At 34.0% G+C, this 12,870-nt stretch overlaps 1 protein-coding gene across 1 annotated transcript; it reads left to right on the top strand.

The window, feature by feature from the left end:
- The first annotated feature begins 58 nt into the window (after positions 1–58).
- LOC132727665 (diisopropyl-fluorophosphatase-like) lies at positions 59–10,808 on the top strand. The gene is made up of 5 exons (XM_060713232.1): positions 59–250; positions 1,247–1,387; positions 4,252–4,383; positions 4,821–5,037; positions 8,629–10,808. The coding sequence occupies exons 1-5, from the start codon at positions 74–76 to the stop codon at positions 8,892–8,894; spliced, it is 933 nt and encodes a 310-aa protein (XP_060569215.1). The 5' UTR covers positions 59–73; the 3' UTR covers positions 8,895–10,808.
- The last annotated feature ends 2,062 nt before the right edge of the window (positions 10,809–12,870 follow it).

Raw genomic sequence — 12,870 nt, 5'->3', positions numbered from 1 at the left:
CTTTTTAAAACCTTAATTAAAGAATCTCGTGTTAAATTACGACATTAGTACGACTACTTTGAGACTTGTAAACATGTCAAACGCGGAAGTAATCGAGCCCAACTTTGTCAAAATTGTAGATAATCTGCCAGGTGCTGAAGGACCTGTGTTCGACAGACATGGAGAGTTTTTTATGGTTGCACCAGAAAGGGAAGATGAAGATAAAAAACCAGCTGGAGATGTCTTGAAAATAAATTTAGAAAGCGGAAAGGTAGAGATCATGTGATGCCGGTGATAACGATTCGCCCCAAAATGATTCAACCCACTTTTTCAAAATCATTTGAAACGTACTTGAAATCATTAACAGTAACTAAAGATTTAATAAAAGCTATGTTTTGCTATTTATGTGAAAAAACCCTTTTTTCAGAAAAGAAAATTGTTAGTTTTACTTTTGAAAGTATTTGACCTAGAACTTTACAGAAAAGTTGATCAACTTGTGAACTGGTAAGTTGTGCACCTGATGTTTAGTGTTTGGATTTATTCATTATTTGTCCTTTACTTTGTTACAATTTGCAATTTTCAAATTTTGTCGTGCATAGCCCAAAAAGTATTTGATCTAGAGACATGAAACTAAACGGAAATGTTTATCAGCATATGAAGTTGTGCACTTGGGGTTTTTCATGTGGATTTATTCATTATTTAAAGAATTATTGCTCTTGACTTGGTAGAAAATTCAGTATTTATAGAGTTATTGCTCTTAACTTAGTAAATATTTGCAATTTTCAACTTGTGTTTGTGTGGGGTGAATCATGACATAAGTGGGAAAAATCACCTCTAAAGTGGGATGAGTCATTATGGGACAATAGTAAGTTGGGCAAAATGATTATATCACCACAATTAACCTTAAAGCAACTCTTTCTTAGTTTAATTGCCAGTATTTTGTTTCGGTAGGGGTGAACTGGTACTTGTTAATTGACATTTGAAAGACCATCATTTACTGTAACCACTGAGTATTTAATATGAGTATAAGCAAGTAAATAACCTTAAAAACTAATTTCTTCAAATGAATTTATTGGTATCATGAAATATTTACTGTAATAATAAATTGAATGATTTGCAAAATTGATGTAACAATCGGAATCCTATATATTTCCAGATGTTTAGAGAAGGCAGTTCACAACATACAATGCAAGGCTGTACATGTATTAATATAATGACTGTACTCTAAATTATGTTGAAAAAAATACTATCTGGATTTTTGTTACAGGTAGATGTTGTATGCTCGCCAAAGGATGGAGACAATGGTGGTATACCTGCTGGATGTCAGTGTGACCTTGATAACAACATCTGGATTGCTGATATGAGACTTGGCATTCTCAAGATGGAAACATCAGGAAAATACCAGCAGGTGACTTTATAGTCTATTGAGATTTCTATTAATAATTAGTGATAAGTCTTTTCACAGTTTATTTATTGTTGCCACTGGATTCTCTTATGATAATCTCAGAGCAACAGATAAGGTGCATATTTGCGTATTTACGCAATTAATTTTATAAAATACGCAATTGATTTTTTAAGAATGCGTATCAAAACCCATTAAAAAAAATAAAATACGCAATTGTCTTAAAAACCCGTGCGTATTGTCATTTTTATCACCGCAAAATTAATCTGTCGTACACTCGTAGTTTTGGACAAATTATATGGATATGCATGATATCCGAATATTCCCGAATCAATGCTAACTAATCAACGGTCTCCGGTCTTCGACGGTCCCCGGTCTCCAAAGACAGACTAAGCATGAGACCGTCGATTTGTCTACTCAGGTTGACGGTCTTTACAGACCGGCAGAGACCGTTGATTTTGCGGAGACAGTCAATAGGTAGGTCCCAGCTGTATCAATAGACGCTTTGAAAAGCAATATGGCGTCGTACAAAGTGAAAATGATTTGAAACAAAACAGTCGCAAATAATAAAAAAACTTGTTAAAAATATTATGAAATTTAACATGAGCATTTTATATAAAAAATAAAACAATTGTGAAAAGTTCTATCCTATTTTCTTTTTAAAACAGTTAAGATATCTAAATTTAATTTTATTGATATTGAAACCATAAAATTCATATCTTCATAATTGAATACCCAATTGATCTTGAAATCATAGGGTATCAAGTTTTGGAATACCCAATTAAATGGAGCCAATACCCAATTCCGAAGGAAATGATGGAGTAATACCCAATTCACTTTTAAAGCTTATCTGTTGCTCTGTAATCTCCACTGGATTCTCTTTTGGTCATCTCCACTGGATTCTCTAATGGTCATCCCCACTGGATTCCATTACGGTCATTTTCCCTGGATTCCCTAATGGTGATCTCCACTGGATTTCCTTATGGTCTTCTCCACTTAATCGATTATGATCATATCCAATGGATTCCCTTATGGTCATCTCCACTGGATTCCCTTATGATCATCTCCACTGGATTCATTAATGGTGATCTCTGGATTTCATTACAATCATCTCCAATGGCTTCCATTATGGTCATCTTCACTGGATTCCCTTATGTTCATGTCCACTGGATTTCCTTATGATCATCTCCACTTTATTCCCTTATGGTCATCTCCACTGGATTCCCTTTTGATCATCTGCACTGGATTCTATAACAGTCATCTCCTCTTGATTCCATTACAATCATCTCCACTGGATTCCGTTATGGTCATCTTCACTGGATTCCCTTATAATCATCTCCACTGGAATCTCTTATGGTCATCTCCAATGGATTTTCTATGGTCATCACCACTGGATTCCCTTCATGGTCATATCCACTTTATTTCCTTATGATCATATCCAATGGATTCCATTATGGTTATCTCCACTGGATTTCTTTATGGTTATATCCACTGGATTACATTATGGTTTTTCTCCACTTTCCTATGGTCATCTCCACTGGATTCTCTTATGGTTATCTCCACTGGATTTCCTTATGGTCATCTCCACTAGATTTCCTTATGGTCATCTCCACTTGATTTATTATGATCTTATCCTCTTGATTCCATTATGATAATCTCAACTGGATTCCCTTATGGTCATATCCAGTGGATTTCCTTATGGTCATCTCCACTGGATTCACTTATGGTCATCTTCACTTGATTACCTTATGGTTATCTCCACTGGATTCTCTTATGGTCATCTTCACTTGATTTTCTTTTGGTTATCTCCACTGGATTCTCTTATGGTCATCTCCACTGGATTCTCTTATGGTCATCTCCACTGGATTCTCTTACAATTATCTCCACTGGATTCCCTTATGGTCATCTCCACTTGATTCCTTTATGGTCATCTCCACTTGATTTTCTTTTGGTTATCTCTACTGGATTCCTTTATGGTCATCTCCACTGGATTCTCTTATGGTCATCTCCACTAGATTCTCTTACAGTTATCTCCACTGGATTTCCTTATGGTTATCTCCACTGGATTCCATGACAGTCATCTGCACTGGATTCCCTTATGGTCATCTCCACTGGATTCTCTTATGGTCATCTTCACTTGATTTCTTTATGGTTATCTCCACTTGATTTCCTTTTGGTTATCTCTACTGGATTCGCTTATGGTCTTCTTCACTGGATTCTGTTATGGTAATCCCCACTGGATTCTCTTATGGTTATCTCCTTTGGATTTCCTTATTGTTATCTCCACTGGATTCCATGACAGTCATCTGCACTGGATTCCCTTATGGTCATCTCCACCAGATTTTCTTATGGTCTCCTCTCATTTGATCTTCTCCAGAGTAGTGTACTTAGAATAATTTGAAGAATATCAGTTCTCCAGTCCATATGTAAGAATGTGTTCTTTAGCTTGCAATAAAACAAACATCTTTGCAACAGACTTTAGTTTGATAGAGAATAAAGCAATGGAGTACTATAATAGAAAATGAATGTCTAGTCAGGATCAGGGACAATCTATTACAAAGTTTAAAAACTCAGGTTTGTGTATTTTGCTTTCCCTTTCTTTGAAAATGATTATGGAAAGTATAGGTGAACACTCAAATTATCTTAATACATGTCGTAGATCCTTTAAGGTGAACAGCATTTTTTTTAGCTCAACTATTAACAGTACTCAGAGGTGGGCTTTTGTGATGGCATTTTATCCACAATTTCTTTAAATAACATCTCCTAAACCACCTACAAAAGTTCTACAAAAGTACCAAGTCAGATGCAAAACCAGGTAAATGAAATCTTTACTAGTGAACATTATGTAACAATTTTGTGTGTATTTTCAGATGTTTAGACAAGACAGTTCAAATCGTTCAATGCAAGGTTGTAATGACTGCGCATTTGATTATGATGGTAATTTATGGGTGACGGCTCCAGCTGGAGAGATAGCACCTGCAGAGTACAAACGATCTTTTGAGGTAATTTCATTAACTTACAATCATATAGAGCTATTGATTTATCATTGATTTTCAACAATCGCCAAAATATAACAAATTACGATATTAATAATTTTTTTGTTATTTTTTCTCAATGAGTATTCAACCTTACCATGAAAAAGGAGGAAAAGTGACTTCTCCATTCAGACAAAATAGAGTTATTTTCATAAGAGAGGGAGAAAAGGGTTTCAAATTGTATCGATTTCTAAATATAATTATCATAATATTATATTGTGTCATCACCAACAGCATAGAGGTTATATGTAAACTTTCCAGCTCTACTGATGGGGTAAGACCTCTAATGCCCTTATGTACATTTTTTTAGGGAAGGGAATTCACCTGTGTAGAACCTCCATAAAACACTGATCATTCTAAAGCTAGGAAAAAACTTGAAGATGTCATTTTGTTGATACTTTCAGGAAGGTTTTGGTTCTGTGTATTGTCTTACCAAAGATAAGAAGCTTGTGAGAATAGATGGTAATTTAAGGTTTCCTAATGGAATAGCTGTCCTACATACAGATGATGGTAGGCCCAGTAAATTAATTGTTGCCGAGACACCTACCAAATTACTGTGGCAATATGATATTAAAGGTGCTGGGGAAGTTGGCGAGAGATCAGTTTGGGGAAAACTTCCAGGTATGTTGTCTTTTATTCAAGATAAAGACAATTTTGTGTGTGCTTCTTCTCCAAAACTGCTCAACCAATTGTAATAAAAGTAGACTGGAGTAATATGTAAGGTCTATGTATGCATATAGTAAGGAATTTGAATGACTTCACCTTTAGGGTCAAATCCTTGAAATTTGCAAAAATTAGCTGTACTTTTGTAATTAATGGATGGAGATAAGAACCCTTTGGAAAAAAACTTTGAAGCAGGTATAATTTAATTTGACAATCACCTTTGTATGACCTTGACTTTGTTTCCCTTTAAAAATTTTCATTGGTCCAAGGTTTTCATGTGACCAATGAAAATACTCCATTTGAAAACAATCTGCTGCACCATTTTACTTTCATTTTGGATTGAGAATTTGGTATATAGGAAAAAAGGTGCGTTATAGTTTCATATGATGCTTTGATCGAACAATTATTACAAATAATAATTTAATTTTATCATATTTAAATACGCAATACAAAGAAATATTCATTCACTGTGAATTTAGTGTGTTTTACTCGTGAGAGTTATACCGAAACAGTGCAATCAGATCTCTTCCGAGTTTCATTTGTTGACAGTTTGGGCTTGAATATTACTTGCTACGTATAATCAGCGAAGGTGCCAGTGTTGTTTTCTTAAAGAGTATTTATTTATTTGACACCAAGATTGTTAAGATTAGTGAAAAATTGATGAATATATGTGCTGATTAATGAGATGCTAGCGATATTTCTATGCAAAATGAAAGTAGAGTAAAATACCTTTATAATCAAAATTTTTTGTTATAGTCATAAAAAATTTGTTTTATACCCCCGCACAACAAAGTTGTAAGGGGGGTATACTGGAATCAGCTTGTCCGTCCGGCTGTCCGTCCGTCTGTCGGTTTTTTCTTGTCCGCCCAATAACTTAAGATTCCTTTGACCCTTAGTCTTCATATTTGGCATGGAGGTTAGTCATGATTAGTAGATGACCCCTATTGATTTTGAGGTCACTAGGTCAAAGGTCAAGGTCACAGGGGCCTTGACTTCAAACAGCTTGTCCGCCTAATAACTTAAGATTCCTTTGATCCACAGTCTTCATATTTGGCATGGAGGTTAGTCATGACTAGTAAATGACCCCTATTGATTTTGAGGTCACTGGGTCAAAGGTCAAGGTCACAGGGGCTTTGACTACAAAAAGCTTGTCCGCCCAATAACTTAATATTCCTTTGACCCACAGTCTTCATATTTGGCATGGAGGTTAGTCATGATTAGAAGATGACCCCTATTGATTTTGAGGTCACTGGGTCAAAGGTCAAGGTCACAGGGACTTTGACTTCAAAAGGTTTGTCCGCCCAATAACTTAAGAAACTTTTGACCCACAGTTTTCATATTTGGGATGGAGGTTAGTCATGATTAGTAGATGACCCCTATTGATTTTGATGTCACTAGGTCAAAGGTCAAGGTCACAGGGGCCTTGACTTCAAAAAGCTTGTCCGCCCAATAACTTAAGATTCCTTTGACCCTTAGTCTTCACATTTGGCATGGAGGTTAGTCATGATTAGTAGATGACCCCTATTGATTTTGAGGTCACCAGGTCAAAGGTCAAGGTCACAGGGGCCTTGACTTCAAAAAGCTTGTCCGCCCAATAACTTAAGATTCCTTTGACCTACAGTCGTCATATTTGGCATGGAGGTTAGTCATGATTAGTAGATGACCCCTATTGATTTTGAGGTCACCAGGTCAAAGGTCACAGGGACTTTGACTTCAAAAACTTTGTCTGCCCAATAACTTTAGATTCCTTTGACCCACAGTCTTCATATTTGACATGGATGTTGATCATGATTAGTAGATGACCCCTTTTGATTTTGAGGTCACTGGATCAAAGGTCAAGGTCATAGGGACTTTGACTTCAAAAAGTTTGTCCACCCATTAACTTAAGATTCCTTTGACCCACAGTCTTCATATTTGGTATGGATGTTGATCATGACTATAAGGTGACCCCTATTGATTTTGAGGTCACTGGGTCAAAGGTCAAGGTCACAGGGACCTTGACAAAAAAAAGCTTTTCTTCTCAATTGCTAAAGAATGTCCTGTCCGCAATGTATTGATTTTGACATTTTCACATTTGAAGCATGTAGAATACATAACTTAGCAATGCACTGGCTTAGTAACCTCAGATTTGGCAGGGAGGTTGTCCTTGAGCTCTAAATGGCCACTGTTGATTCTGACAAAGTGGTATGCGGGGGTATTCACGCCATGATAGTGGCAGTTCTAGTTTCATAAAATTTATTCTTGTCAATACTTATGATGTTTGGATGATGTTTAAGGGTTTTGGGTTGTAGAGGGGGAACGGGGGTATAGTGTATTTGCTTTGTATATAACAGTTAAGTTGACTATCAAGGTCAAATTATTTAATTTTGGTTATGGAAAGGCAATTACTTTATTTGATATACTGGTTGGGGAGATAACTCCTACACAAAATCGCAAATTTTTTGCAATATCTCAATTATCTTTCTGTATATTTGAAATAATGAACCACCAAAACAAAGCTCAGTTCAAAGACTTTACGTTACACTACAAAAATTATGTATGAAAATGGAAACTGGTACTTCTAAAAGGTCCTGAAAGAGGTATACATGTACAAAACATGGTCTTTTTACCCCACAACAGTAGATAAAGTCAACACTTAAATTTTTTAGTAAAAAATGACAGGAAAATCAGCATCAATAATTTATTTTTACATCTTATATGTTTTATCTATTTTTTGTTGATATAAAAACAATTTTTCAAAACTCTTTCCCAAGTCAGTGGCCTGTGGTCAATACAATGCTAACCACCTTATTGTAATTGTGTAAAAAGAACGTTTTGAAGCAGTATTTGCCGACAAAAAGTTTAGGTTATTTGAAATATATTAAAAAGTTTACCAACTTAAAAAAAAATCATCACATTCTGTCCTGCTCCTATACTACTAGGTGACCATATGCTTGTTGGTTGAAAAACAAAATTTTAACAATTATATTGATCAAGTGTCGGGGTTATCTATGCGTCGGAGTTATCTCTCTGACCAGTAGACTGATTTGATTACTACTTCTAAAAAAGTAAGACTTATGACACGTTGAAGGATTCAAGTATTACTCAAACTTGACTTTAAAATGACCTTGACCTTAAAAGTCAAATCATTAAATATTTGCTAAAAACTGCAATAACTTCAATTCATGAAATGATTTGATTCATACTTAGATTAACAACACCTTTAACAAAATGGTCAAGTGAGGAAATTACCATAAAGATTTACCAAAACTTTATTATTTGACAGATTTGATTCATACTGGACAAAACAAGACTAATGATAAAACTATCATGTGCAGTGATTCCAATATGGCCTTGACCTTTAAAAGGTCTTTTAAAGTCATAGTTAATGTGAAAATTGATTTAAATTTGATAGAATTTTGTATTTAAAACACAGGTTTGATTTATATCTGGACACAAGGACATGTACGGTTGTGAAATACTATATAAATATTGATATTAAAAACCGATTCGCAATTTCTGCTAATGATAGCATGTGGTTGTAATTTATGTTATGACTTTTGTTTGCAGGGGATCATGAAGGAGGACCAGATGGTATGGACTTTGATGAACACAACAATCTTATTGTAGCTAATTGGGGTGGCGGCCATCTTGAAGTGTTTTCCCCAGGTGGGGGAGACCCTGTTACCAGAATCAAATGCCCATTCCGTAATCCTAGTAATGTTCATTTTAAACCAGGTACCAGTACAGTGTTTGTGACTGAACACCAATTTCATGGGCTTTGGAAATTTGAATGGAAAAATAAGGGCAAGAAACAATACTGTGAAACCAAATAATGGAAATATATGTACATACAAGGCTTCATATTCTAGTCTAGGTTGTGATTTTTCTGTGATTAAATTATTAGATAATTTTTAAAGTGATTTATTAACAAATTTTGTTACTTACATATTTATAGTATTTTCCTCAAAGGAATGAAATAAAACTTGTTTATTTTAACTTATATACATGTAAAAAGAGCTGGTCCTAGCACCTTAAACTAATTTAAAATGTTTAATTACTAGATTATTTGAGCAGGGACAAACATTTGGATTGTTGCCGATGCCTTTTTGATAGCCTTTGCAAGTTTTGACTACAACAAATCACCTCCAGTTAACAGTGTAAGAATACAAGAAGCAAGAATGAAATTGGAATGTAATTAAAAAGTCCCAATTTTGTTAATTCATCTTGTATTAGACAAAAATAAAAATAGATTTTAGTAACTTGTTATATCTAAATATGTGAATAAATTACTTAGTGCTAGTGTATATTAAAATCTGACTTGTATTCATGACAAAATCTATACACAAACCTTGTTTTTAGAGGTCATTTGTCTTAGCAGTACATGTACTCGTATATTGAAACACCTATATGTAACAAGTAAATGCAAGTTAAGATTGTTTTTTTTTTTTTGATAAATCAAAAATTTGGTGCTAGTTTTTATTATATTGATTAATTTGACCCACTGTCTTATCACTTTAATGAAATTGTCAAACAATTTATATATGTTGGTGATGGTGTGACATCAACCTAGGTGTTGTTTTTTTTGCAAATGTTAAATAAATGTAGTACCGGTATGTATGTAAATAGTATTTTCAAAATTTAGGCATTGGTATGAAATGTTGATCTCTAATTATATGTGTATGTGTACATGTATATGTTTGTTGACCCATAACCAGTTTGACACCATTCAAGGCTTTATAATGTTGACAGCAATATTTCTGTAATTTGCTAGTGAAATCCTTAGTTTCAAAATAACAGCAGAGCAAATCCATGACATAATTTCAGCAGATAGTTGTTTTTAGTAGGCTTTTTACCATTCATGACAATATACATGTGTATATGTAAATAAATATGTAGAGGGAGAGGTTTATTATTTCTTACCCATATGTCTGTATCCCCCTCTCAACATCACACCTTGGTCAAGATTTTTATGCTACCAAACCTTGAAACCTCGAGTATGCGGTACATGTTTATTGTCATCACCATCACTGGAAGGCTGTGAGTTTGGCGGTTACATTAATCTATAATGATCACCTATCTAATTAAGTGGTATAAATTACAACATATATATACATTAATCAATAAATTGCTGCAGATAGGGGGAATTGACAGGGAATTAAAAGTTGTCTAAATCCTAGAATTAGCATTTATAATAAATTAACAATTTTACTTTCTGTGACTCAGGGACCATTAAGGGATGACCACATCCTTCTGTAAATAGTTCTTTGTACATTTTACCTATTGAATGTTCCTACAGAGAAATGACAGTTATCCAGTCATGTAGGTATGGAGTAATAAAGTTCAGCACTTACATTTAGTAATAAATTCCATAAAATACACTGTACAGCTATTGGGTAAACCTACTGTAAATATAAAATTATATTTCATTTTTTTTCTTGCAAGTTCATGTTATTTACCTCATAGACTACCTTTTGACATGGTACATCTGTATTTGATACATGTATATTTTATTATTATGAATTCAATCATATTTTGTTTTATCAACCTTATTAGTATACATAGAATTATTCTAATGACAGAAAATTCTAAGTAGTCTTTTTTAGATAGAAATGATCTATTTTTACAGGGATCACTACAGAAACTTATTTTTTCTAGATGTTTATTTGATTATACACTAGTAAATTTTGGTATTATGATATATATTTGGAATGGAGTAGAATAGAATAAAACAGTTTTAAAATACTCAATCCTTGTTTGGTTTCCTTTGACATTTTTGTGTCGCCTTGAAAAAGTCATCATAATGGGGTTACTTTTGTCGGCGGCGGCGGGTTGTCTGGAGCATAACTGAGTCACTATAGGTCATTTGACTCCAAACTTGGTATCTATGCTTCTTTCAATGACCAGAATGTAGTGCAAAAGAATCGATACCTTGCACTTATGTTTTCAGTTATTGCCCTTTGTTAATTTTAATACTTCATTTTTGTCAGGGCCATTTCTCCTAAACTATAAAAAGTCTGGACTTGAAACTTCATAGTTTGATAGATCTCATTGAGAAGAAGTGCAGTGCACAGAAACAGGTACTCTGTTCCTCATGATTTTTTAGTTATTGCCCTTTGATAATTTTCATAATTTATTTTTGTCTGGGCCATTTCTCCTAAACTATAAAAGCTATGGACTTGAAACTTCATAGGATGATAGATCTCATTGAGAAGTGTACTACAAAGGAAACGGAACTATGTACTTTATAATTTTTATGCCCCCACAAAGTGGAGAGCATGTCCCGAAATCTTGTGAACGCAACTCCTCTTAAACCAGATGGCAGATTTCGCTTAAACTTCAAGGGATGAACAACCTTAATGTGTAGATGGTAGTAAAGGAAGGAATTTATGCTGCGACCAAATTTAACAGAAATATGGCCATTTGTTGATTTTTTCACTATATACCATATAGAAATTTTGTGAACGCAACTCCTCTTAAATCGGATTGCAGATTTTGCTTAAACTTCCTGGGATGAACAACCTTAATGTGTAGATGAAAGTGAAGGAAGGAATTTTTGCTGCGACCAAATTTAACAGAATTATGGCCCGTTGTTGATTTTTTCACTATATACCATATAGAAATTTTGTGAACACAACTCCTCTTAAACCAGATGGCAGATTTTAATAAAAAGTTCCACATAAAAATCTTACATACAGATATGCATGCTCTTGTTTACGAGCACATCTGCACAGTGGGGGCATCCATGTCCTTAGGACACAGTTCTAGTTTATCGCCGGTCACTATAATTTTGATTGACTCCAAATTTGATATGCCAGCTTTTTTCATTGACCTGAAGTGCAGGGCACAAAAATCCATCACAGAGTCCTCCATTTGATCTGTCAGAGTAAAACTTTTCCATGGTATTTTTATTTTTTATAATATAACAGTTTTATTAATCCTGATGTAACATTGTTACAATCAGTTCTGCCACTAAAGTAAAGATACATTACTGTGCAAGAGCAGTGCTAAAAAATATTTTAAGAAGAAAATAACTGACATCTATACTATAGTACTGTTGACAAGGCAACACATCCGATTTAAGAAGTTCTAGGTTATAATTATAAACAAGTAATAACAGCATTAATTTTTTTAAATTAAAAAAACCCAAAACATTTGTCTACTTCCTGCTATCAAGAGATTTCTTTATTGGATGGAACTACCACTAGTTTAGAAGTACACACTAACCATGAATGGTGAATTAATGCCACTTTCCTTGTACTTAAGAAATCATTCAGTTCCGATATGTTTTTAGTATTAAAGATTGAAGCTGTTTCACCCTCTTAAGAGTTAGACTGGAGGAGAGATATTTGTTTCATATAAAGATTCAAACAATTGAGATTTTCACTAATTTCTTTTAATTGCACTTTAGGGATCTCCCCTTTCCAGAATGTCAGCCTTGTGTCCTTGATCTGGTATGATGTTAGATGACCCTTGCGATTGTATAGTTGATAGGCCAAAGATTTCTATGACCATAAAAAAAACTTATCTTTATTTATGTTCTCTGTCTTACTGTACGTTAAATACAAATACTTATTTTACATAGGGCTTTTAATTGGTTGGATCCATTTATCACATAAAAATGGTTTCCAACAAAAGAGCAATACATGTTTTTGAGGTGCTTGTTCGTAGAAAATGAAGCATCAGGTTTCAGTGATTAAATTGTATTTATACATGTAGTTATCAATAACAAAGTTCAGTTGAATAATAAAATAACTGATTCAAATATTAAATTGTCACTTCAATATTTGATGAATTAATAAGTTAAACAAT

The sequence above is a fragment of the Ruditapes philippinarum genome, unplaced genomic scaffold (assembly GCF_026571515.1).
Source record: "Ruditapes philippinarum isolate M1 unplaced genomic scaffold, ASM2657151v2 ctg5329_1_1_1_1, whole genome shotgun sequence".
Classification (NCBI taxonomy): Eukaryota; Metazoa; Mollusca; class Bivalvia; order Venerida; family Veneridae; genus Ruditapes; species Ruditapes philippinarum.
Note: the sequence above shows the minus strand (reverse complement) of the source record. Positions and strands in the feature narration are given on the sequence as shown.